Source organism: Ranitomeya imitator, chromosome 5, assembly GCF_032444005.1.
Source record: "Ranitomeya imitator isolate aRanImi1 chromosome 5, aRanImi1.pri, whole genome shotgun sequence".
Taxonomy (NCBI): Eukaryota; Metazoa; Chordata; class Amphibia; order Anura; family Dendrobatidae; genus Ranitomeya; species Ranitomeya imitator.
The window spans coordinates 34,903,496-34,931,116 of NC_091286.1; the positions used below are offsets into that span (position 1 = coordinate 34,903,496).

Consider the following 27,621-nt stretch of genomic DNA (forward strand, 5'->3'; position numbering starts at 1 on the left):
AATTAAAGAAAAAAAAAAGATAATTTAAAAATAATTAATAAAATAAAGACCATATTTGCCTGATATGACCGAATATGAGAAAAACATATACATTTAGGAAATGTAACAAGACCGCTGTGAGAGTACTAAGATGGCGTTGACACATCCGTTGTACGGAGCTCGAGACCGTCTGGTTGCATTTTGCTTTTGTGTATAGGGAAACGGTCGCGTTGATGGTTTCTGAGGAAAAACAGGCCGTCATTAAAACGATAGACATCCTCTCTCCAGGTTTAGTGATGCGGAACTAATGTTAGCACTGCACAGTTCCCCGTCGGGAAAGGTTTGACCGGAGAACACTTCCGGTGCCCACTTCCGGAATTTTGAAAATGGCGGCAAATGTTGACAGTCCTACTCGGCGAAGTTTACGGCTGCAGAGACTAAGTCATGAGAATGTGACACCTGATTCCCGGGGCCTTGAGGGGCCCAGCAATGGCCTCCGGACATCAAGCGCCAGAACTCGGCTTTCTGGTGGGAGACTGAATGATTCGGAGTCTTTGAGGAGGTCCAAAGGGCAGAAAGTGGAGGACCCCGCTAATGACAGCAGTGCTGGAGCGAAGGGGAAACCATCAGCAGAGAACACTGAGGTCCTGACACCAGGGGAGGACTGTGGACGAGGTTCTGATGACAAACCCCATAAGAAAACCGTAACGACAAGAAGGAGCGGAGAGGATCGCCCGGACGATGGCCGACCGCAGCGCAAGGACGTCGGAGTGACCCTCACTGGGGTGAGTAACGCTCACGTCACATAATAATAACTAGGAGAGATGTCTCTCACAATCCTGCATTGTTCTGTTCCTCCTGGAAGTGGATCAGGAGTCGGCAGCCCTCCAGCTATGGTGGAATAACGAACCCCGGACATGCTGGGGGTTGTAGTTGTGTGGACGGACGCTGTCAGCCCTGATTAGTCACCGACAGACGATCCAGGGACACGCACCAAAGATGAGGGCGATAATAACCTCCGGCAGTGGATTTATTTTCATATTCTACATATTTCCAGGAGGAATAACTGAGAGACGGCACAATACAGTTATCTAAGACATAGATTGCATGACAGCGCATGTGAGAGGTGACTTGGAACTATGGCATGGCGGAGACACATCAGAAAGTTGGATGGGTCTGCAGGAGAAGACCCCCTAATTATCGAAAGGCTGAAAAATGATAGGGATAACTTACTGGTCGCTGGGACCCCCGGTGATTTCAGGAAGCGGTCTTGAATTTTCAGCCTCCGCTCCATTCATCGTCCATGGGACTGTTGGATATAGAGGAGCGCTGTGTTCGGCAGTCCCATAGACAATGGATGGAGCGGAGAGCGCACATTCAAGATGAAGCTGCAGAGACCGGTTTCCAAAGGACCACTGAGGGTCTCGGGCCCTATTTTTTATTTTAATTTGGGGCTAACCCTTTAAATGTTCAGTGCGGTGTACGGACCCCCAGACTTTCCATGAGCTCATACATTTCTCGCCTCCCTGAGCAGCGTTGGACACAGCTGATCACTTCTGCCCTTTTCAGTGTTCAGTGGTGGTCTCGGCTCCCGGGCCCCACCGATTGAGTTTTATACTTCACTATGATGATGTCAATTTTTTTATAAGATGAGTTACACTTGAGTAAAGCCGGGATACAGAACAGGAAGTGTTGGCATGGGGACATAGGAGCAGAGGTGGTGCAGTCTGTACCTTCAGGCATTAGTAAGGCATAAAATATTATCTGCTTTCATAAACAACTGGGCTAATACTCCTAAAGTTACAGATAATCGTGACTTAAACCGTGGAAGCCCCTGTTTCTCCAGCATCACCCGTCTGTGGCTCTTTGCTGATTAACTCCAGCTGTAATGTCCTGTCTACAACATGTGACCACCACAACCTATCACAGATTATTACTTACCCTTCCTGGATCCAGCGCCGGCTCTCTACCTGACACCACCCAGTCTTTTGTCAGCAGTGTTGACTGCACTGCTGCCATATTTGGTGAGCTCAGCCGCAGAGATCCGGCATTGGACCTGGGGAGGGTAAGTAATATTTGTTTATAGAAGAAAACCTTTTTTTTTTTTGTTAGATTGGATGAGGGAGGCTAATCTCTGTGTTTCTGCCTACTATGATTTCTGGGTGAATGACCGATGTATGCCCATACACTGACGTATATTAGGGAATACTAAAAAGAATATTTTACCATTGGTTTTACAGGCTAAACAAGAAAGAAATGATGCGGCAGAAGCCATGTGCTGCAAGGAGAGCAAAGAAAAAGGTAAAAAACCTGTTGTAAAGACTGAAGATCTCGCCCATGAAGGAAGAACATCCTCCAGGACAATCAAGATGGCAAAAGAGGAGAAAGCAGCACCCACCTTAGAGAGGACAAGAACTGATGTGGAAGTGGCCGGGCCCTCGGGTGTGGATTCACTAGCCAGCATTGAGAGTGCCGGCTCTTCACGGGGCAATGATAACGCAAACGCTTCTATGATAAGTCCATTGATGCATCCCCTGTGTGCTACTGAGAGCCTTGATCAGGGAACTTCTGCCGATTCTCCTCTGAGGGACAGTAGGGTGCGCTGCACCTCCAAGCATTTGTTACAGGAGGTGCTGGGGATGTGCACTGAATTCAGCAAAGAAATTCTGCAAAATCAGAATTACCTAAACCCGGAGCAGAGGCAGCAGGAGCAGAGGAACTTTATCTTGGTAAGGAGAAAACTATTAAGTCTTGTCATTCACATGTAACCTTAAAGATTTTATTTAAAAAAAAAAAACCTCTTCAGCGATTCGATGCTAACGCTCTGACTGTCCCCCAGTCTTTTGTTTAAGTGACCATCGCCTGTAGCCAATCAATGGTCATGTGTATTATTATGGCATGTAATGGCTTCCGTCTCTGTCTGGTGATGCCTGTAGTATGGTATGTGATTTCTGAAGCCGCTGATTGGCTGCAGTGGTCAGTTGCTGGCAGCTTTTGGACAGAGACTATGGGGACTACAGGAACTTAATAAATGAGTAGTGTTTATTTGGTTATCTTATAACATTCGCAGGGGGCTGCGTATAAAGTTGGGCATCTCTTTATATTGGGCCTACTCCTTAAATGGAGAATGAAAACTATCGGGAGTAGTGCCAGTTACTAAATGTAGCTACTCTATATAATAATGTCAGACAGTTAACTACAACTATTTTGGGGTGGTTGCGCCCTCCAAAGTGCAGGGCAGGATTTGGCTAGCTGAATCTACCTCTACTAGCGCTGGCATTGGCATTAAAATATGTAACTGGTCTTAAGAGCTAGCCCCCCATGTCACCAAAGCTGCTTGAAGGGCAGCCAAACCCTGCACTGCACTGATGAGGGGCAAGAACCTGTCTGTTGATGGGTAGAAGTCTTGGCTAATGTACCTAGTCTTGTTGTAATGCTCATGAAAAGATCTCACATTGACATAGAGGGTAGCGTCCTCCGGTAGGTGACAACAGAGATCTCTCTCTTGGAAGGAAAACAAACATATATTTTAGTCTTCTTCTCATGGAGGCACCAAACTCCAGAAACCTGATTATAATGTACGTACATCATTGATTATATACATCTCTTGTCACGGGTTCTTATGTATGACGGCATCTGGTGACAGAGAAACATCATGTCCACTTCTGCGGGCTGAGCCTGCGATACATCGTAAAAATGCAGATTTAAGTTGTCCTGTTTCTAAAAGACTTGACTTGGCCTATCTGTTGCTATGGACAAATAATTACTCACCAGATGTTTGTTTTTTATCTCCTTTATGATTTAATTATTTCATAGTCGTTGAACGGCTGAATAGACATCAAAATATTAACAAGTGTTCATTTGTTCCATTTCAGAACCTTGAAACAACGTTTCAGAATAATGTCAGCATTAATGGACAGTCGTGGGATGAAGCAGTGGACACCGAAACAGGTAAGAAGGATGTATAGCTCTCAAAAATGTTGCACTTTACTGCACTGTGTCAGGTAAGGGAGATGTCGCCTGTGACTCTTTTCAGTCCCCTACGTATTGGTTATGATTAGTGATGAGCGAGTATACTCGGTACTCGAGATTTCCCGAGCACGCTCGGGTGTCCTCCGAGTATTTGTAAGTACTCAGAGATTTAGTTTTCTGCGCCTCAGCTGAATGATTTACATCTGTTAGCCAGCATAAGTACATGTGGGGATTCCCTAGCAACCCCCACATGTACTTATGCTGGCTAACAGATGTAAATCATTCAGCTGAGGCGCAGAAAACTAAATCTCCGAGTACTTACAAATACTCGGAGGACACCTGAGCGTGCTCGGGAAATCTCGAGTACCGAGTATACTCGCTCATCACTAGTTATATGTTTAGAAAAGTAGTTCTACAATATCTGCAGTAAGTGGAGTTTTTTTTTTTAACCCTGCATTACAGTCCCTACAATTGTTCTCAAATCTGTATACCGGTAAGAAGTAATAACGATGGGTAGGGGACTGATGCAGAGAACCCCTCATTATTGCCAGGACCTTAGAAACCTTCTAAGTGATGAGCGAACGCGCTCGGGTGACATGTTATCAGAGCATGTACAGGTGTTATCCGAGTATCTTGGGCATGCTCATATAATCTATTTCAGTACTTGCAGCTGCATATTTTACTGCAGTAAACAGCCGCCCACTTGCAGGGATTGCTTGTTTCTTTGGCAATCCCCTTGTGTTGCTGCTGTCTACCGCCACAGAACGTGCAGTCGCAGGTACTGGAATAGATTATACTAGCATGCCCAAGATACTCGGATAGCACCTGTGCATTCTCGGATAGCACGTTATTCAGGCACATTTGCTCATCATTAATAAGCAACAGTCCACATAAAGAATTAATATAGTGGGAATGCATATTTTCAGCCGCTGCTTCATTTAAATGGGAGACATTGTTCCCCCATTCTGTGAATCGGTGGCATTTCAGATTGAAGATAAAAAGTGTAAGAAGCACTTCACTCCTAGTGGTCGGTGCACAGAGGGTTCTAATCCAAAATATAATAAAATATCTTTGCATACAGTATCATCCCCTGATAGATACTATCACTTCTACAGGTCATACCAAGGGTTTCATTTATACCATATATTTGTCTGTCATCCCAACTGGATAATCGCCCTCTGACAGATAGAGCTAAATGGGAGGCGGCTGTAGGCCTTATATTGATGGAGCAATGGAGAGATTCTAGAAACTGTTACCAAATTATCTCCCTGTGAGGCCCAAAGTCTCTCAACTATAATTAATAATCTTTATTTTTATACAGCGCTAACATATTCCGCAGCGCTTTACAGTTTGCACACATTATCATCACTGTCCCCGATGGGGCTCACAATCTAAATTCCCTATCAGTATGTCTTTGGAGTGTGGGAGGAAACCGGAGAACCCGGAGGAAACCCACGCAAACACGGAGAGAACATACAAACTCTTTGCAGATGTTGTCCTTGGTGGGGTTTGAACCCAGGACTCCAGCGCTGCAAGGCTCCAGTGCTAACCACTGAGCCACCGTGCTGCCCCTATGAACAGAGTATACAAAACTCAAGGCTTTCTACACAAGATAGGATGTCGCCATGATGCCCTAGGTGTGGGACTGATGATTCACATCTGATGTGGGAATGTAGTCAGAGGCCCATTTTGGAATGAGGTCATCTCTTTGATAGAAAGGATGTATGGAGTGAAATTGGTAACAGATACCCATATAAGTAATATAAGTATATTGGGATGATTTGAAGATGGAATGGATCCCGACTCGCCCCTATTCATAGGTATTTTTCGTATCTTATTTTAAGCACGTAAACTTCTTTTGTTTCATTTAGGGTTGAGCGAAACGGGTCGTTCATTTTCAAAAGTCGCCGACTTTTGGCAAAGTCGGGTTTCATGAAACCCGATCCGACCCCTGTGCGGGGTCGGCCATGTGGTACGCGACTTTCGCGCCAAAGTCGCGTTTCAATGACGCGAAAAGCGCCATTTCTCAGCCAATGAAGGTAAACGCAGAGTGTGGGCAGCGTGATGACATAGGTCCTGGTCCCCACCATCTTAGAGAAGGGCATTGCAGTGATTGGCTTGCTGTCCGCGGCGTCACAGGGGCTATAAAGGGGCGTTACCGCCGACCGCCATCTTACTGCTGCTGATCTGAGCTTAGGGAGAGGTTGCTGCCGCTTCGTCAGAAGCAGGGATAGCGTTAGGCAGGGTCCATTAACCACCAAACCGCTTGTGCTGTAGCGATTTCCACTGCCCAACACCACTTTCGGTGTGCAGGGACAGTGGAAGCTCCTTTTTTTTTTCCCTCAGCGCTGTAGCTCATTGGGCTGCCCTAGAAGGCTCCCTGATAGCTGCATTGCTGTGTGTACGCCGCTGTGCAAACCAACTGCTTTTTTCAAAGCACAAATCCTCTTGTTCCTTCCTTTCTGCACAGCTATCTTGTTTGTTTGTCCACACTTTTTATTTAATTTGTGCATCAGTCCACTCCTTATTGCTGCCTGCCATACCTGGCTGAGATTACTGCAGGGAGATAGTAATTGAAGGACAGTTCCTTTTTTTTTTTTTTTTGTGGGAGATTAAGATTGGCATTTCTGCTAGAGTGCCATCCCTGTGTGTGCCATCTCTCACTCAGTGGGCCATAGAAAGCTATTTATTTTTTTGCTTGATTTGGGTTCTAAAATGTACCTGAAAAAATCAATAAATCAATCAGTGGGAGAAATATATTGGCCTTAGGGCTTGTGTGCCACTCTTGACTCCTGTGTGCATCATCACTCACTCAGTGGGCCATAGAAATCCTTTTTTTTTTTTTTTTTTGCTTTATTTGGGTTCTAAATTCTACCTGAAAAAATCAATAAATCAATCAGTGGGAGATTAATATTGGCCTTTGGGCTTGTGTGCCAGTCCTAAGCGTGCCATCTCTCTCTCTGACAGTGGGCCATAGAAAGCCTATTTATTATTTTTTTTATTGGGTTTATAAATTTTCCCTGAAAAAAAAAACAAAAAAGTGGGAGATTAATATTGGCCTCTGGGCTTGTGTGCCAGTCCTGAGCGTGCCATCTCTCTCACAAATAGTGGGCCATAGAAAGCCTATTAATTTTTTTATTTTTTGTTTTATAAATTCTCCCTGAAAAAAAAAAAAGGGAGATTAATATTGGCCTTTGGGCTTGTGTGCCAGTCCTGAGCGTGCCATCTCTCTCTCTGATAGTGAGCCATAGAAAGCCTATTTATTTTTTTGGTTGATTTGGGTTCTAAATTCTACCTGAAAAAATCACTAAATCAATCAGTGGGAGATAAATATTGGCCTCTGGGCTTGTGTGCCATTCCTGACTCCTGTGTGCGTCATCTCTCACTCAGTGGGCCATAGAAAGCCTATTTTTTGTTTTATTTGTTTTCTAAATTCTCCCTGAAAAAATCATTTTATTTTATTTGGTTTCTAAATTCTTCCTGAAAAAAATCATTTTTTTTTATTATTTTTTTTTTCTAAAGTCTCCCTGAAAAAAAAAAAAATCAAATCAGTGGGAGATTAAAATTGCCCTTTCTGCTTGTGTGCCAGTCTTGACTCCTGGGTGTGCCATCTCTCTCTCTCTCTCCAATTGTGGGCCATAGAAAGCCTATTATTTTTTTAGCTTGATTTGGGTTCCAAAATCTACCTGAAAAAATCACTACATCAATCAGTGGGAGAAAAATATTGGCCTCTGGGCTTGTGTGCCACTCCTGACTCCTGTGTGCGTCATCGCTCACTCAGTGGGCCATAGAAAGCCTTTTTTTTTTTTTTTGTTTCTAAATTGTCATTGGAAAAATCATTTTATGTTATTTGGTTTCTAAATTCTTCCTGAAAAAATCATTTTATTTTATTTTGTTTCTAAAGTCTCCCTGAAAAAAAAATAAAAAAACAAACACAAATCAGTGGGAGATTAATATTTACATTTGTGCTTCAGTGACAGTCCTGCGTGTGTGGCATCTCTCTCATTTGGTGCCACCAAAAACAGAGTGTGTAACATTGTGCCTGATTTTCGTTGTGGTCTCACCCACCTGTAAAGGGGTAGCTAAATCATACTGAAGTTATAGCTCACCGTGTAAGTTGTGTGACAGCAACAAATACCGTTAGTTTGGTTACGTTTTTAAAACAATGAGGAAGTCTGGTGGAAGAGGTCGTGGCCGGGGGCGTTCATTGTCAGCTGGTAATGAGGGTAGTGGTAGTGGTGGAGCATCAGGTGGTCGTGGGAAAAAAAATATTGCACCTAAGTCTGGAGCTGTGGAGCCAGGTTCGTCGTCCGGCTACACAAGGCCTCGAACGCTCCCTTTTCTGGGAGTAGGAAAACCGCTTTTAAAGCCGGAGCAGCAAGAGCAAGTTTTGGCTTATCTTGCTGACTCAGCCTCTAGCTCTTTTGCCTCCTCTCGTGAAACTGGTAAAAGTAAAAGCAGCGCGTCGTTAGTGGATGTTCACGGTCAGGGACAAGTCGCTTCCTTGTCCTCTTCAGCAAAAACAACAACAGAGAAGAATGCAGCAGGCGACACAACGGGTTACTCCATGGAGCTCTTTACACATACCGTCCCTGGCTTAGAAAGTGAAGCAGTTAACAGTCCATGCCCATTACAAGTTGAATCTGACATGGAGTGCACTGATGCACAGCCACAGCCAGACTACTATGCTGGTCCTTTGACTCAGACCACAACATTGCCCTCGCAGGGTGCTGATCAAGAATCAGACCCTGATGAGACTATGTTGCCCCATCACGAACGCTATACCACCGACCGACACGGTGACACAGACGAAGTTGCACACGAGCTACAAGAAGAGGTAATAGATGACCCAGTTCTTGACCCCTATTGGCAGCCATTGGGGGAACAGGGTGCAGGCGGCAGCAGTTCTGAAGCGGAGGAGGAGGGGCCGCAGCAGGCATCAACATCGCAACAGGTTCCATCTGCCGGGCCCGTATCTTGCCCAAAACGCGTGGCAAAGCCAAAACCTGTTGGAGGACAGCGTGGCCATCCGGTTAAAGCTCAGTCTGCAATGCCTGAAAAGGTATCCGATGCTAGAAAGAGTGCAGTCTGGCATTTTTTAAAACAACATCCAATTGATCAGCGCAAAGTCATCTGTCAAAAATGTTCAACTACCTTAAGCAGAGGACAGAATCTGAAAAGTCTCAATACAAGTTGCATGCATAGACATTTAACCACCATGCATTTGCAAGCTTGGACTAACTACCAATCGTCCCTTAAGGTTGTAGCACCCTCGGCCAATGAAGCTAGTCAGCAACGCAACATCCCTTCCGGCAGTGTAGGGCCACCATTTTCCGCACCACCTGCAGTATCTGTGCAGGTTTCTTTGCCAGGCCAAAGCAGTCAGGGTCAGGGAATCACCAGTTTCGTAGTAGGAAACACTGCATCTAGAGCACCGGCGGCAACAATACCATCTCCCACCGTCTCTCAGTCTGCCATGTCCACCGGCACCCCCGCTAGTTCCACGATCTCCAGCTCTCCAGTCCTGCTCACCCTACATGAGACTATGGTTAGAAAAAGGAAGTACTTAGCCTCGCATCCGCGTACACAGGGTTTGAACGCCCACATAGCTAGACTAATCTCGTTAGAGATGATGCCCTACCGGTTAGTTGAAAGCGAAGCTTTCAAAGCCCTGATGGACTTCGCTGTACCACGCTACGAGCTACCCAGTCGACACTTTTTTTTCCAGAAAAGCCATCCCAGCCCTCCACCAGCATGTTAAAGAGCGCATCGTCCATGCACTCAGGCAATCTGTGAGCACAAAGGTGCACCTGACAACAGATGCATGGACCAGTAGGCATGGCCAGGGACGTTACGTGTTCATCACGGCACACTGGGTGAATGTTGTGGATGCAGGGTCCACAGGGGACAGCAATTTTGGGACAGTTCTGCCTAGCCCACGGTCTAGGAAACAGTTGGCTGTAGCCGTTCGCACCCCCTCCTCCTCGTCCTCCTGCAGAAGCGAGAGCTCGTCCACAGACCGCAGTCGCCCAACCACTCCATCCGCAGCTGCCACTGTTGCACACCAGGTGTCCCATTATGGGGCAGCTACTGGCAAACGTCAGCAGGCTGTATTGGCTATGAAGTGTTTGGGCGACAACAGACACACCGCGGAAGTTCTGTCCGAGTTCTTGCAGAAAGAAACGCAGTCGTGGCTGGGCACTGTAGATCTTGAGGCAGGCAAGGTAGTGAGTGATAACGGAAGGAATTTCATGGCTGCCATCTCCCTTTCCCAACTGAAACACATTCCTTGCCTGGCTCACACCTTAAACCTGGTGGTGCAGTGCTTCCTGAAAAGTTATCCGGGGTTATCCGACCTGCTCCTCAAAGTGCGTGGACTTTGCGCACATATCCGCCGTTCGCCCGTACACTCCAGCCGTATGCAGACCTATCAGCGTTCTTTGAACCTTCCCCAGCATCGCCTAATCATAGACGTTGCAACAAGGTGGAACTCAACACTGCACATGCTTCAGAGACTGTGCGAACAGAGGCGGGCTGTTATGTTTTTGTGGGAGGATACACATACACGGGCAGACAGTAGGATGGCAGACATGGAGTTGTCAGGTGTGCAGTGGTCGAAGATTCAAGACATGTGCCAAGTCCTTCAGTGTTTTGAGGAATGCACATGGCTGGTTAGTGCAGACAACGCCATAATAAGCATGAGCATCCCCCTAATGCGTCTGCTGATGCAAAGTTTGACGCACATAAAGGATCAGGCGTCTGCAGCTGAGGAAGAGGAAAGCCTTGATGACAGTCAGCCATTGTCTGGCCAGGGCAGTGTACAGGACGAGGTAGCGGGCGAAGAGGAGGAGGAGGACGAGGAGGATGATGGGGATGATTATATTTTTAATGAGGAAGCTTTTCCGGGGCCACTGGAAATTGGTGGCGCGGCAAGGCCGGGTTCTGGTTTTTGGAGCGACACAAGTGACGTAGATTTGCCTGAAACTGCCCCTCAACCAAGCACAACCGCAGATTTGAGAACTGGAACTTTGGCCCACATGGCGGATTATGCCTTACGTATCCTCAAAAGGGACACACGCACAACTAAAATGATGAACGATGACGATTACTGGTTGGCCTGCCTCCTTGATCCTCGCTATAAAGGCAAATTGCAAAATATAATGCCACATGAGAACTTGGAAATAATATTAGCAACCAAACAATCAACTCTTGTTGACCGTTTGCTTCTGGCATTCCCTGCACACAGCGCCCGTGATCGTTCTCACACGAGCTGCAGGGGCCAGCAGACCAGAGGTGTTAGAGGGGCAGAAATCAGAAGTGGCGTTGGCCAGAGGGGTTTTCTGACCAGGTTGTGGAGTGATTTTGCTATGACCGCAGACAGGACAGGTACTGCAGCATCAATTCAAAGTGACAGGAGACAACATTTGTCCAGTATGGTTACAAACTATTTTTCATCCCTTATCGACGTTCTCCCTCAACCGTCATTCCCATTTGATTACTGGGCATCCAAATTAGACACTTGGCCAGAATTGGCAGAATATGCATTGCAGGAGCTTGCTTGCCCGGCAGCTAGTGTCCTATCAGAAAGAGTATTCAGTGCTGCAGGTTCAATACTAACAGAAAAAAGGACTCATCTGGCTACCCAAAATGTAGATGATCTAACCTTCATTAAAATGAACCACAACTGGATTTCGAAATCTTTTGCCCCACCTTGCCCGGCTGACACCTAGCTTTCCTATGAAAAGGTCTTGCCTGTGGACTATTATGAATGACTTTTCCAATATCGTAATTTGCTGCACCTGATTGTCCAGCATACGACATGTTTACACCTCCCTAAATGGCCAAACTCCCCACACGGGGCCGTGGTATCGCCACTTGGCGCCAGCACCCGTGAGAGTGCTGTTTTTTTTCTGAAGAGGTGGGTGTGCCCGCTTTTGGTCGACGGCACTGCCACTGGGTCCCTCATAGTACAATAAAGTGTCTCTGGCGGTGGTGGTGCACACCCAACGTCAGACACACCGTTGTAATATGAGGGGCCCTGGGCCTGTACCGCCGGCCACAAGACAGTTTGCCCCCCCCCCCCAGCTCAAACAGTGCTCTACCACTTGCAAAATTATCTCTCACAGCTCCACCAATGTTTAGTCTATGCGCTGACATCCTTCAATGCCTGGCACTGACAATACCATTGTATTGACATTTTTGTTATGTTAGGCCTTCAAAGCCTGTCTGCGGTCCCTCCTTCCACTAGGCCTCCACTGACCATTGTACTGCTGCCCGTGTACCCCTGGAACCAATGTAAAAGTGCCTACAGCCTGTCCAATTTGTTATGTTAGGCCTTCGAAGCCTGTCTGCGGTCCCTTCTTTCTACTACAACTACACTGACCAGACCACTGCCGCCCGTGTACCCCTGTAACCTATTTTAAAGTGCATACAGCCATTTTTTTTTCTCTATTTTACAATTATAAAGCCCAGATGGACTACGCTGTACCACGGTAAGAGCTACCCAGTCGTCACTTCTTTTGCGAGAAAAGCCATCCCAGCACTACAGCATCATGTAAAAATCTGCATTGTCCATGCTCTCTGGCTATCTAATAGTAGAAAGGTGCACCTGACAACAGATGCATGGACCAGTAGGCATGTCCACGAAAGGTTAGATGTCCATTACGGCGCACTGGGTTAATGTTGTGGATGCATGGTCCACAGGGGACAGCCTACAAAGTCTGTCTGCAGTCCCAAATATAAATTGTCCTCCGCTTACCACACCAATGCTGCCTGTGTACCCCTGGAACATTTCATAAACTCCATTGACAAAAATTTGGAATTTACAGCCTACTACCAGTGTCTGCCGCTCCAAGGTGTTCCCCGGGTTGCCTTTTCTGAGCTTTGATCTTCAGGCTCTTAAGTAGTTGTTGAAAGCAACACTGCATTCGGCCTACAAGTTGGGTCTGGGGTGTAGAGATGGTGTGTTCCACTCCAAGGTGTTCCCCAGGTTTCCTCGCCATTGCTGCGATCTTAATGCTCTCGTTTAGTAGTTGTTGGAAACTACAGTGCATTAGGCCTACAAATTGGGTATGGGGTGTAGAGAGATGGTGTGTTCCACTCCAAGGTGTTCCCCAGGTTTCCTCGCCATTGCTGCGATCTTAATGCTCTCGTTTAGTAGTTGTTGGAAACTACAGTGCATTAGGCCTACAAATTGGGTATGGGGTGTAGAGAGATGGTGTGTTCCACTCCAAGGTGTTCTCCAGGTTTCCTCGCCATTGCTTCTATCTTCCTGCTCTCGTTTAGTAGTTGTTGGAAACTACACTGCATTAGGCCTACAAATTGGGTATGGGGTGTAGAGAGACGGTGTGTTACACTCCAAGGTGTTCCCCAGGTTTCCTTGCCATTGTTTCGATCTTCTGGCTCTTGTTTAGTAGTTGTTGGAAACTACGCTGCATTAGGCCTACAAATTGGGTATGGGGTGTAGAGAGATGGTGTGTTACACTACAAGGTGTTCTCCAGGTTGCCTTTCCTGAGCTTCTATCTTCAGGCTCTCATTAAATTGTGGTTAAATGGAACAACTGCATTTGGCGTACTAGTTGGGTTGGGGCCTACTATCGGTGTCTGCCACTCCTTGCTGTTCTCCTCCACTGAACAAAGCTGTGCCGCCTGTTTACTACGGTTGCCAATTTTGAACTGCATTTCGACTACTTACTGATTTGGGCCTACTCTCTGTGTCAGCCTCTCATTCCAGTTGTCCTCCACTGCAATGCCCCCTGGTTATTCCTGTGTTACCAATTTTGAACTGCATTTAGCCCACTTTATTCTTTGGGCCTATATCTGTGTTTCCTCCTCATCCTGCCCATTGCCCAGCCAGTGATAGATGAGTCTGCTGGTACATTGACCCATAACGCTAAATTCCCCGTGCACGCTACACAGCAAGATTGTGACCCTGCTGAAAGTCAGGTTGCTCTTCCCACATACCATACCACCTTACACGGGGACAAACAGGAAGGTGCAGATGAAAGTGCAGGTTCCTTCATCAGGTGGGGGGAGGAATACTAGTTGGCGACGTCACTGGCACAGGGCCTCTCATAGTACGCAAAAGTGTTGCTGCCGGTGGGAGGCGCCCCCGCCGTGCAAACACACCGCTGTACTTTGAGGGGCCCTGTGCCAGTGCCAATGCCAACGAGTGGGCCCCCCCTGCTTGCTCAGGATCACAGCACTTGCAAAGTTGAAATAGAAGTGTCCAAAAGAAAGAAAAATGAAAGCGCACTCACCGGTGGTGAACTTCAGCGATTTATTAACACATAGTTACGTGATGCAGGGAGGGTAGTGAACGCATACAGGACGACAGCTGTTTCGTGCTATGCAGCACTTCGACAGGTCCGGACCTGTCGAAGTGCTGCATAGCACGAAACAGCTGTCGTCCTGTATGCGTTCACTACCCTCCCTGCATCACGTAACTATGTGTTAATAAATCGCTGAAGTTCACCACCGGTGAGTGCGCTTTCATTTTTCTTTCTTTTGGACACTTCTATATGAACTGTTTTTTCTTGGAAGCGGCACCCAGGTGGAATGTCCATGGCGATTGATGTTTTATTTTGACAAAAGGCATATACGGTACATTGCATATACCCCTGAGTCACAAGGGTCTAACTAATTACGGCAGTGCGGGTGTCATATCTCTTCAGTTTGGATTTAGCAAAGTTGAAATACTTTCCTCTCCCTGCTCCACTGCCGTGACGCGTTCCAGATTTCCTGGGCCCACTAATTACTTGAACCAGCCCTACCCCCCCACAACTTTAGCCAAATGACCCCCAATTTCAAATGCCTTCCAATTATTATAAGCTAAATTACGATTGACAAGCTTCAGTAAAAAGAATGGATGTTTTTGCCATTAAAATGGGCAGTGTAGGTGTTTTCCTGGCCTCCACTCACTGCCGACTATGCTCCCCCATTGACTTGCATTGGGTTTCGTGTTTCGGGCGATACCCGACTTTTCGCGATAATCGGCCGATTCCACTCGACTCGACTTCTAAGATAGTCGGGTTTCGCAAAACACGACTCGACTCTAAAAAGGTCAAGGTCGTTCAACCCTAGTTTCATTGGTGAGACGCACAACCTCCATCTATGGGAGAACTACAAGGTGGGAGAAATAATATCTGTGTGGAAAGAGGAGTCTATCATAAATATAACTATTCGGAAAAACAGTCCTTGGTTGGATCCTCCAGGGCGGCCACAGATCTTCTAATTAGAGAGAGAATATTTACCATGCTATCCCTTCATTGTTATTCCTCTTTTTCCTTCTTCTCCTCCTTTTACGAATTTTATACTCCCGTTATTCTAGAACTGCTCTGAAAATGAAAATGTTCATTGTTGGGATTTGGGTTTATAGTGGGTTATGGAACTGAAGTTGAGTTACTTTGTTTATGTGTTATACTATTGAATTATGTCATTTACGTTATTTGACAGATGGAAAATTTGTATTTTGAGTTTTTAAATAAAAAAATAATTTGATTCAAAATATAATAGAGGAGGTATCCGGCACTGTATTATGATGCAGTTTGTTTCAAATAGATAAATTGTGTGTGGGGAAAAAAAAAATGACGTTTCAGTCTCACTGACTTTCATCAGACTGTAAAGAACAACAAAGACAAATTAATGAAGAAAAAAGAAACCTGTTGATAAACAAAAATAATCCTTACAATCACTGGTATAAAAATGTATACAGCTCATACCAAAGAGCTTATTCAGTCTGGTTAGACACAACCTGTGTAGTTAAAGTGAAAAAAGAACCTCATGAGCATATAGTAAACTATCATCTTGTTTATATTAGAGGGGTCATCTGGATATTATGAATATTTAATACTAGATGGTGGCCCGATTCTAACACATCGGGTATTCTAGAATATGCATGTCCACGTAGTATATTGCACAGCCCACGTAGTATATTGCACAGTCCACGTAGTATATTGCACAGTCCACGTAGTATATTGCACAGTCCACGTAGTATATTGCCCAGCCACGTAGTATATTGCCCAGCCCACGTAGTATATTGCCCGTCCACGTAGTATATTGCACAGTCCACGTAGTATATTGCACAGTCCACGTAGTATATTGCACAGGCCACGTAGTATATTGCCCGTCCACGTAGTATATTGCCCGTCCACGTAGTATATTGGCCAGCCACGTAGTATATTGCCCAGCCGCGTAGTATATTGCCCAGTCGCGTAGTATATTGCCCAGCCGCGTAGTATATTGCCCAGCCCACGTAGTATATTGCCCAGCCACGTAGTATATTGCACAGCCCACGTAGTATATTGCACAGCCCACGTAGTATATTGCCCAGCCACGTAGTATATTGCACAGCCCACGTAGTATATTGCACAGCCGCGTAGTATATTTCCCAGCCGCGTAGTATATTGCCCAGCCCACGTAGTATATTGCCCAGCCCACGTAGTATATTGCCCAGCCCACGTAGTATATTGCCCAGCCACGTAGTATATTGCCCAGCCACGTAGTATATTGCCCAGCCACGTAGTATATTGCCCAGCCACGTAGTATATTGCCCAGCCACGTAGTATATTGCCCAGTCACGTAGTATATTGCCCAGCCACGTAGTATATTGCCCAGCCACGTAGTATATTGCCCGTCCACGTAGTATATTGCTCGTCCACGTAGTATATTGCCCGTCCACGTAGTATATTGCACAGTCCACGTAGTATATTGCACAGTCCACGTAGTATATTGCCCAGCCACGTAGTATATTGCACAGTCCACGTAGTATATTGCCCGTCCACGTAGTATATTGGCCAGCCGCGTAGTATATTGCCCAGCCGCGTAGTATATTGCCCAGCCACGTAGTATATTGCCCAGCCACGTAGTATATTGCCCAGTCATGTAGTATATTGCCCAGCCACGTAGTATATTGTCCAGCCACGTAGTATATTGCCCAGCCACGTAGTATATTGCCCAGTACATTGCAGTGCCCAGCTCGCGCTTCTGGAGACATGCATCCATAAATTAAGTGTGCTCTCCTCACTGCAGTAATGCCAAACATGTGGACACTAACTGCGGTTTAGGCACACTGGGGCTCAGAAGGGAGGGGGCATTTGGATTTGGGAGCGCAGATGTTGCTGGATTTCTATTGGTCCAGATCCTTAATACTACAAGTCACATGGAAGACCCCTATATTTCTGTAAACAGATGACAGACCTGAGTGACGATTTGTTTGTTTTTTTTTTGGGCCTGTTGAGTAGAAGCTTTTATTGGTGGCATTTTGGGGTACAGAACATTTAGGCTATGTGCACACATTGCAGATTATTTGCGGTTTTTGCGCTATAAAAACGCTATAAAACCGCAAATAATCTGCATACATTAAGCATCCCATCATTTATAATGGAATCCGCAATTTCTGTGCACGTGATGTGCGTTTTTCCGCATGAAAAACGCATTGCGGAAAAATAATGAACCTGTTCATTAATTTTGCGGTTTTTTTCGCGGATTTCCCACTGTCTAATGCATTGGGAAATGTCCAGGAAAAAATGCGCAAAAACGCGCAAAAAAAACACATGCGGATTTCATGTGGAAATCTGGCAGAAATGTCCGGATTTCCACAGGAATTTTCTGCACAAATTCCTGAACGTGTGCACATAGCCTTAGGATCACATTTGTCCTGCTCTCTACATTTGAGCACTTACATCAAGGTTTCCATCTAATTCTACAAAGTATGTCATTCGGATGAAACTCCTGAGGGATCCATTCTCGAATGAGGCATCAGAGTTACTCTGGACTCTGTGTGGCTTCTGTTGGGCCGTATCCGGCTTTTAAGAGGTGCACGAAACTGTGGCCGACCGCACTTTTATGCACACCTAAAAAGCACCAGCACCGCAGTGCATGAAACATGTGATATTACACAGGCAGCTCACCTGTTACACCCTGCCTGGCTTTACCAGGCCACCGTACCTGGCACACCAGGAGGTCATTGTTTGACCTCCTGGTTCCATGAAAAACATAGTCTCTCTGTGATTTCGTCATGGGGATGAGAGAGGGAGCCCACTAACTCTCACAATTTTCCAAATGTCGTGATCGCTATCAATCGCGGCATCTGGAGTGTTAATTAGCCAGGGGCGGTGCAGGCATTGTTCGTCATTGGTTAAGGGGTTCATTTGCCTTTGTTGTTTTTAATAGCATATGTCTGATAAAGGTCAATGAGCACGAAACCTCAAGCAATTTTTCTTACATGCACCATTTATTTATTAGAAACCATAAACTGCAACAAAATAGAGTGCCGGATTCCTCCAATATCAGACTGAAGATATTACTGCACAATTTTTAAGGAGTGTGTGTATGTATGTATATCTCTTTAAATCTTCTGTTGGTTTATTAGACAGACGGCATAAACCAACATGAAGGAAAAAATAAATAGGAAAACATCAAAATGCTGAAACACAGTCCATACAAACTCGGGGAGCGGCCCGCTCTGGAGCAGCACGGGTTCAATCTTTCCTCCTCGACGAAAACCACTGGAGATCCTCTCTCCAGCCCTGCTGAACCAAGACTGCCTCTGGAGTCCAGCTATTTAAGCCCCAGACCACACCCTGGGGTGGAGATAAGGTGGATACCCTCCCACCCGCCTTATGGATGTGCTGGAGGAAAAAACATATTCCTCAAAAAATTTTGCAGTGTCATCTTCAATCTGACATTTATTCAGTAGGGACCTAAACTGTTGTGTATTTCTTTTACCCTCAGAATCTGTTATTAAAATTCTTGAAGACCAACTTGACGACGCCGTTGTAGAGACCGCTTATAAACGAAAACGGTACCCCCAAAAAATATTGCGTCACTTTGTAAAAGCGCTGAAAGTGGAGAGAGAAATATTGGTAAGTGGTAACTATATATTCATTGTGCTTTAAAACAGGCCAAGTACTGACTGCCCTATTGGGTCTGACCCCAACAATTGAGGGGGCTGTAATTACATGGGGAAAGGACCTGCCACACATAAGATATCAGACTAGTGCATGGCATCACAGGAGCAGAGGTCACTGAGAACGTAATTTCTCCACTATCTGTACCCACGTAAATCCGGCTGCATTCGGATGACACGGAAAGTGGATTAACCTAGACAACAAATATGTGCCTTTTAAAAAAAAAAAAAAATCATATATATGTCCAGGAAGTCCGCACAAGTTTGTCCTCCTGGTCGATGCACCAGCAACAGTTGTCCCTGATTCAAGAAGAGAACAGAAGAAGGATTTGGGTATTATTGTAATCTAAGCAGCAGTGCTCAATGTCAGGCAGCAGCCGCAAAAGCAATTATGATTGTAGCAGGCTTAAAAAGATCAAATACAGAGATCTCAATGTAATATTACCACGCTATAAATTCTTTACAAGAACCAATCCTGAATACGCAGCTCAGTTTTAAGCTCCACTTTATGAAAAGGATGTAGGAAAGCTAAAGCAGGTTCAAAGGAGGGCAGCCTGATTATTACACTGGATAGGAGGTCTCCTATAATGAGACTATACATTTTAGGCTTGAAAAAAAAAAGATGCCTTAAGTGGTCTGTACACATAAGAGTAATATTGGGATGAGGAGACAATCTAATATGTATTGGGGACCTTTTGACTCTATACCCCCCAATGACGGGGTGTTGCAGGAAAGAAGGATCAAGCAGTTTAATTTCAGTATGCCTGATCCTTCTGTTCTCATGTAGGATAAGCGGCCGCCCAGCTCCTCTCCTCATTCAGAACAGATAAATATAAAGAACTGCGGAGACATTACTTAGGCTTAGAAGTTCATGTGGAAGAGGCATCAATGCAAGAAAGGGTTCTTTACAGTTCGAGTAGCCCAACTAGGAAAAGCCCAGGCACAAGAGTTAGCGATGCCAGAAACTATGCCAGGAACTTTTTTTTATAGATCTAAGCCATTGTTCTACATCTGAGATTATGTAATTCCTTTTTCTCTACAGAATCACTTAAAACCGGTCGTGGAGCCAAAGGAGCTAAAGCTTGATCCAAATTCTGGTGAGTGCACGGCCCCAAGTTATAGTTGGGGTTCTCCCCACTGAATGCAGGCGGGGGTGGAAGCAAACAACTGCAGGATCCGATGACGATGCTGTACGCAGACATTGCTTGGCCTCCATAGAACCTGCAGTATCCGGAGATCCAAGCAGCTCTTACACACTTTATAGCAAAAAGCTTGTTACTGATGCGCTCATTGCTTAGGAGATGGCGCTGATCAGCCGCTGCCTGCGCTATAAATAAATAAAAGCAACGGTGTGGGTTCCCCCTCTAATTTTGATAACCAGCCAGGTAAAACTCACAGCTGGGGGCTGCAGTCCTCAGCTGTCAACCAGCCTTGCTGAAGCTATCAAGAATAGAGGGGTCCCCACGCTGTTTTTTTAAAGTATTTAAATAAAGAAAAAAAAAAAACATGTTGGGTCTTCCCCAATTTTGACAGCCAGCCTTGCTAAAGCAGACAGCTGAGGGGTGGTATTCTCAGGCTGGTAAAGGACCATGGATATTGACCCCACCAGCCTAAGAATAGCAGCTGCACAGGAAAGGCGCAATTCTGGGGTTTTGCCCGACTCTTGCCACCGCTACAAGGCAAGTGGGAAGTGGGGTTCATATTTGTGGGGTTGATGTCACCTTTGTATTGTTAGGTGACATCAAGCCCACTGATTGCTAATGGAGAGATCTATAAGACGCCTATCCATTACTAATCCTACAGTTAAACGATAAATAATGACACAGCCAGAATAAAGTCTTTTATTTGAAATAAAACAAAGCACAGTTTTCCATTTTTATTTAAAAATAACAAGCACAGTTATACTCGCCTAACGCCTAATTCCACTGAATCCCTCGTCTCCTGTCATAAAATAAAAAAAAACAATATCCTTCACCTATCCAACGCCATTATCCATGTCTGGGGGATAAATAGTTTTTAACTTGGACAGTGCCAAGATGCGACTGTCCAGGCTGCGAACCACTGGCGACTGAGCCGCAGCGAGCGTAGCGTCAGTGACCGGCAGTGACGTCATTGAGGTTACCTCTGGTCAATGAGGCTGCGTTCCCAGCCGGGCTGAACTGCAGTGACCTCAGCACCTTGGGGACGAGTCAGTGATGTGTTCATCACAGTTCAAGCTCCTTGACTTCACCGCAGATCACCGTGAGAAATTCTCATGGCGATCTGCTGTGAACTGAGCTGATCGCCGGCAGAGCAGGGGAAAATCATGAGAGCCATCTTCAGCACCCGGCGCCAGGGAACAGCGCTTACTGAACCGCTGCTTCTCAGGTGTCGGGACGTGTCACGCGGATGACATCACAGTGTCATCCGTGTGCAGCACGTTTTGCGGCTTGTGCTGCCGGTAAAAAATGGACATGTCTTCGTGTGGGTCACCCGGACTGTGGAAACACACTGACATGTGCACAGCAACGTAGATTTCAATGTGTCTACGCGTGTAAGTGTCTCCTGTATGTGTGAAAACTCACATCGCGTACCGTACACACTGACATGTGAAAGAGGCCTAAGACTGTATTCACATGTCTGTTTGGAAGCTCTGTCTTTCTATTTCCTTTTAGGAACAAACAAATGGAACTCATGCCCAAAATGGACCAAACAGAAGCAGAGGGGACCCTGATTGATGATTATTGATTGGCAGGTGATTGTTTTTTTTTGTGGGGGAGGGGGTTAGAATGCATACTGCGGTTTTACTTTTGTTCGAAAAACTGATACCAAACAGAACCAAGACAGACCCCATAATAATCGATGTGGTCCCTTTGCTTGCGTTTCCATCAGTCAGCAAATAGATCCATTTTGGGCGAGAGTTCTTAATACAGAACAGACAACGTTTGAACAGACATGTGAACGTGTTTATATGGTGAGAATGTGCAGAAAGCAAATGAAAATAATCCAGATCATAAGACCATTCCTTTTTTTTTTTTCTCCTTCTTCATAGATTCCCGTATGACTGAACAAACTGCTACGACGGCCTCCATCTCTCAGCAGATAAGAGAAACCATGAAAGTAAGAAAGTCTGACTTGTATAAAGTGCTCGTCCTGCGCCGCTCGCTTCAGGATCCGAGATGAACGGTGGTGATGGAGATGAGCGAATGAATCTTTGTCTAGTGGCCACCGGACAGGAGCCCTGCAATGGCGGCCACCGGACAGGAGCCCTGCAATGGCGGCCACCGGACAGGAGCCCTGCAATGGCGGCCACCGGACAGGAGCCCTGCAATGGCGGCCACCGGACAGGAGCCCTGCAATGGCGGCCACCGGACAGGAGCCCTGCAATGGCGGCCACCGGACAGGAGCCCTGCAATGGCGGCCACCGGACAGGAGCCCTGCAATGGCGGCCACCGGACAGGAGCCCTGCAATGGCGGCCACCGGACAGGAGCCCTGCAATGGCGGCCACCGGACAGGAGCCCTGCAATGGCGGCCACCGGACAGGAGCCCTGCAATGGCGGCCACCGGACAGGAGCCCTGCAATGGCGGCCACCGGACAGGAGCCCTGCAATGGCGGCCACCGGACAGGAGCCCTGCAATGGCGGCCACCGGACAGGAGCCCTGCAATGGCGGCCACCGGACAGGAGCCCTGCAATGGCGGCCACCGGACAGGAGCCCTGCAATGGCGGCCACCGGACAGGAGCCCTGCAATGGCGGCCACCGGACAGGAGCCCTGCAATGGCGGCCACCGGACAGGAGCCCTGCAATGGCGGCCACCGGACAGGAGCCCTGCAATGGCGGCCACCGGACAGGAGCCCTGCAATGGCGGCCACCGGACAAGAGCCCTGCAATGGCGGCCACCGGACAAGAGCCCTGCAATGGCGGCCACCGGACAGGAGCCCTGCAATGGCGGCCACCGGACAGGAGCCCTGCAATGGCGGCCACCGGACAGGAGCCCTGCAATGGCGGCCACCGGACAGGAGCCCTGCAATGGCGGCCACCGGACAAGAGCCCTGCAATGGCGGCCACCGGACAGGAGCCCTGCAATGGCGGCCACCGGACAGGAGCCCTGCAATATGGGCCACCGGACAGGAGCCCTGCAATATGGGCCACCGGACAGGAGCCCTGCAATATGGGCCACCGGACAGGAGCCCTGCAATGGCGGCCACCGGACAGGAGCCCTGCAATAGCGGCCACCGGACAGGAGCCCTGCAATAGCGGCCACCGGACAGGAGCCCTGCAATAGTGGCCACCGGACAGGAGCTCTGCAATGGCGGCCACCGGACAGGAGCCCTGCAATGGCGGCCACCGGACAGGAGCCCTGCAATAGTGGCCACCGGACAGGAGCTCTGCAATGGCGGCCACCGGACAGGAGCTCTGCAATGGCGGCCACCGGGCAGGAGCCCTGCAATGGCGGCCACCGGGCAGGAGCCCTGCAATCCCCCTTTTATCTACCGCCGCTTCTTCTCTTTAGTATGCCCAGCCCGACATGATGCATTTACCGTAGCAGCAAAATGAGTGCAAATCCCCAAACACTTCAGCCAGATATTCTCTGAATAGTACAACATATTGTCAGCACTCTAAAAACCCAGTAAAATAGATTCTTCTTCCATATAAAAAAAAATGGAATAAAAACTATTTCACTGGATTTTTGGAGTGCTATTTTTTTTTTTTTTTCTTAATGTATTATTAATTATATTAAATTATAAAAAAAAGACATTCTTCTATATAAAAAAGTGTAATAAAACTTTCACTGAAAATATGATGGCACTCAAAACATCCAGTAAAACTTTTTATTCCAATTTTAATTTTTTATGGAAGAATAAAAATTTTTAGAATCTATTGTAATAAATTACATTAAAATAATGATAGCACTGCAAAAATCCATTAAATACCGCAGGTTGTTTTAATTTTTTTTTTATATGGAAGAATAAACAATTTTAGAATCTAATATATTTTTTTTTCTTTTAAGTTTTGGGGGGAAAAAAGTTTACTTTTTTTTTTTTTTTTTTCCTTCCTGCTCGAGTCCTGTCTAGTCTTGAAACATATGATCACCTGATGGCCGCCTCAGTCCGGTGCACTACTTCTGTATTACACTGGTATTCTAACAGGACAGACATCGGAGCCTTCATTACACCGCTGCCTTACGTGGTACCCCGTGATCTTATAGGAGTTGGCCCAGCAAGCAGTGAATGACCCAGGAGATCCCCTTCTGTCGCTATAGATCCTGCCTTAGCCTTGCCCCCATAACTTCTAGGTCGCAGTCATTCATGATCTGGGTTCATGCCGAAAATTGCCGTTTTTCTCTCCTGTAAATGTTAATAACGCGGCTATCCTTGTGCAGAGCGGCCGTGTGCTGCACGATCATATTCCAGCCCCCAGATGGCGCCATCACACGGCCTGATGTGTTTGTAGTTATTAATATTTGGCAGACTGTTATTTTATGTAATATCTGCTCAGTCTTCTTTTTTGCACTTTTTTATTTATTTTTTTGGTGTCATTTTCCAGGCACTCCCAGCCCAGCTGGAAAAAGCGGAAGGATTTTCCCAAGTTCTCAACCTCCAGCCCGTGCTGCAGAAATCCCGCCTAAGACAAGATATCTTTTCGAGTCGAGTCGTATTACAAGATATGAAAAAAACATTACCGAAAGAGTTAGAGACCACCCCGCATGAGAACGAGCGCGCGGCAACCATCGTACCGACGCGGAGCACGAAAAGACATCCGAGTTCTGCAACCCAGAGCGACTTCTATCCTCTGAGACCAAAGCGGAAAATCCAGCTGGAGGGATGAGGGCGATTTGTGCCATATTGCTGACAGTCCGATATATATAACTTATTACATATGCTATACCGCTCTCCATGGTGGATGTTTGCCGCGGTCAGCTCTGGTCACGTATCCACATCGGACGGTGAATGTCCATGGTGGACGGCTCGGCTCTGGTAGACGTAGATGAATTTCTGCCTTTTTTAACATGCGCAATAATTAACACAAAGTGATTAATAATCTCGGGCTAATCAGTATGAGAACAGCCTGTGTGTAACTCGTGGCACCCCGTGATCGCCGGATTGAAGTGAGTGCCGCGGTGTCATCATTGTTTACCTGAAACAGCGCCATATATTCTGTTGTGGCGGCGTCTGGTATTGCAGCTCTTTGTCGCACTGTCCCATTCAAAAGCGTAGGACTGGACAAGACGCGGACATTACTAACATGTACAAAGCACAACTGGTAAGCAGCGAAGGGGCGTTCCAGGTCACGGAGGGTGGTCTGAGTCTGATCGCCACCAATGACGGCCTATCCATGAGACCCCTTAAGGGCATATTGCCCACCTACCCTGACCGCCAAGGTGCTGTTATATTTGAATGGGACAGTGCTACGGATCTCTCCATATTATTGGCAATACCCAATGTCATAGATTGATGGAGCACATTATACACATTTGGTGGTTACTCCAAAATAAATAATTTAAAAGAAAGCCTCATGACCATCCAATCTTTCCCATAACACCGCTTACACACGTACGGTGTCGATCAGTTTCCTTTATAAACCACATATCAATCTCCTCATTATATAGTCCTTCTAGCGCTGTATTTTTGTACATACGCACTTTGTGCCATTGATTTTTATTTTTTTTCCCTTTATCTTTTCTTGTGTATTAAAGATAGGACTTTAATTTGGTGTTTTTTTTTTTTTTGGTTTTTTTTTGTTCAGATGATGGTCAGAACAAATTATAAAACTTACTTCCTGCAGCCACCACTAGAGGGAGCTCAGAGCACGTGTATTCAGCTATGACTTGGACTCAATGAGAGCTGTAAAAAAATCTCTACGCAGTGGGCTCCACCTAGTGGCAGCTGCTGGAAACACTATTGCCCTGATTTATTATTGCTGTTTCTCCACTTTTTCCGGAATAATTTTATTCCTTTTTAGGAGCTTTTTTTTATTTTCTCCTTATTGTCTGTACATTTTGTGCCATTTAAGTGTTTTTTTTTCCTTTTTAATTATTCCTAAACAACTTTGTTTATCAGATGTTTCATACAGATTCATGAAATAAGAGTTTTAACAAGTGTTGCGTATAGAATATATATATATATATATATATATATATATATATATATATATATATACATACATACATACATACATACATACATACATACATACATACATACATACATACAGTGGGGCAAAAAAGTATTTAGTCAGTCAGCAATAGTGCAAGTTCCACCACTTAAAAAGATGAGAGGCGTCTGTAATTTACATCATAGGTAGACCTCAACTATGGGAGACAAACTGAGAAAAAAAAATCCAGAAAATCACATTGTCTGTTTTTTTAACATTTTATTTGCATATTATGGTGGAAAATAAGTATTTGGTCAGAAACAAAATTTCATCTCAATACTTTGTAATATATCCTTTGTTGGCAATGACAGAGGTCAAACGTTTTCTGTAAGTCTTCACAAGGTTGCCACACACTGTTGTTGGTATGTTGGCCCATTCCTCCATGCAGATCTCCTCTAGAGCAGTGATGTTTTTGGCTTTTCACTTGGCAACACGGACTTTCAACTCCCTCCAAAGGTTTTCTATAGGGTTGAGATCTGGAGACTGGCTAGGCCACTCCAGGACCTTGAAATGCTTCTTACGAAGCCACTCCTTCATTGCCCTGGCGGTGTGCTTTGGATCATTGTCATGTTGAAAGACCCAGCCACGTTTCATCTTCAATGCCCTTGCTGATGGAAGGAGGTTTGCACTCAAAATCTCACGATACATGGCCCCATTCATTCTTTCATGTACCCGGATCAGTCGTCCTGGCCCCTTTGCAGAGAAACAGCCCCAAAGCATGATGTTTCCACCACCATGCTTTACAGTAGGTATGGTGTTTGATGGATGCAACTCAGTATTCTTTTTCCTCCAAACACGACAAGTTGTGTTTCTACCAAACAGTTCCAGTTTGGTTTCATCAGACCATAGGACATTCTCCCAAAAACTCCTCTGGATCATCCAAATGCTCTCTAGCAAACTTCAGACGGGCCCGGACATGTACTGGCTTAAGCAGTGGGACACGTCTGGCACTGCAGGATCTGAGTCCATGGTGGCGTAGTGTGTTACTTATGGTAGGCCTTGTTACATTGGTCCCAGCTCTCTGCAGTTCATTCACTAGGTCCCCCCGCGTGGTTCTGGGATTTTTGCTCACCGTTCTTGTGATCATTCTGACCCCACGGGGTGGGATTTTGCGTGGAGCCCCAGATCGAGGGAGATTATCAGTGGCCTTGTATGTCTTCCATTTTCTAATTATTGCTCCCACTGTTGATTTCTTCACTCCAAGCTGGTTGGCTATTGCAGATTCAGTCTTCCCAGCCTGGTGCAGGGCTACAATTTTGTTTCTGGTGTCCTTTGACAGCTCTTTGGTCTTCACCATAGTGGAGTTTGGAGTCAGACTGTTTGAGGGTGTGCACAGGTGTCTTTTTATACTGATAACAAGTTTAAACAGGTGCCATTACTACAGGTAATGAGTGGAGGAAAGAGGAGACTCTTAAAGAAGAAGTTACAGGTCTGTGAGAGCCAGAAATCTTGATTGTTTGTTTCTGACCAAATACTTATTTTCCACCATAATATGCAAATAAAATGTTAAAAAAAACAGACAATGTGATTTTCTGGATTTTTTTTCTCAGTTTGTCTCCCATAGTTGAGGTCTACCTATGATGTAAATTACAGACGCCTCTCATCTTTTTAAGTGGTGGAACTTGCA

The 27,621-nt window shown here is 46.0% G+C and overlaps 1 protein-coding gene across 1 annotated transcript; it reads left to right on the plus strand.

Annotated features, from left to right (window-relative positions):
- Positions 1 to 313: 313 nt before the first annotated feature.
- Positions 314 to 25,350, plus strand: NSL1 (NSL1 component of MIS12 kinetochore complex). Its single transcript, XM_069768517.1, has 7 exons — positions 314 to 764; positions 2,220 to 2,708; positions 3,855 to 3,930; positions 18,685 to 18,815; positions 19,902 to 19,956; positions 21,891 to 21,958; positions 24,387 to 25,350. The coding sequence occupies exons 1-7, from the start codon at positions 366 to 368 to the stop codon at positions 24,666 to 24,668; spliced, it is 1,500 nt and encodes a 499-aa protein (XP_069624618.1). The 5' UTR covers positions 314 to 365; the 3' UTR covers positions 24,669 to 25,350.
- The last annotated feature ends 2,271 nt before the right edge of the window (positions 25,351 to 27,621 follow it).

Bases quoted from the DNA above. Each gene is read 5' to 3' on its own strand.
- NSL1 (XM_069768517.1), top strand. From the start codon at position 366: ATGGCGGCAAATGTTGACAGTCCTACTCGGCGAAGTTTACGGCTGCAG. The intron at 2,709-3,854 runs GTAAGGAGAAAA...GTTCCATTTCAG, and splicing joins AGCAGAGGAACTTTATCTTG to AACCTTGAAACAACGTTTCA. The intron at 3,931-18,684 runs GTAAGAAGGATG...TTTTACCCTCAG, and splicing joins AGCAGTGGACACCGAAACAG to AATCTGTTATTAAAATTCTT.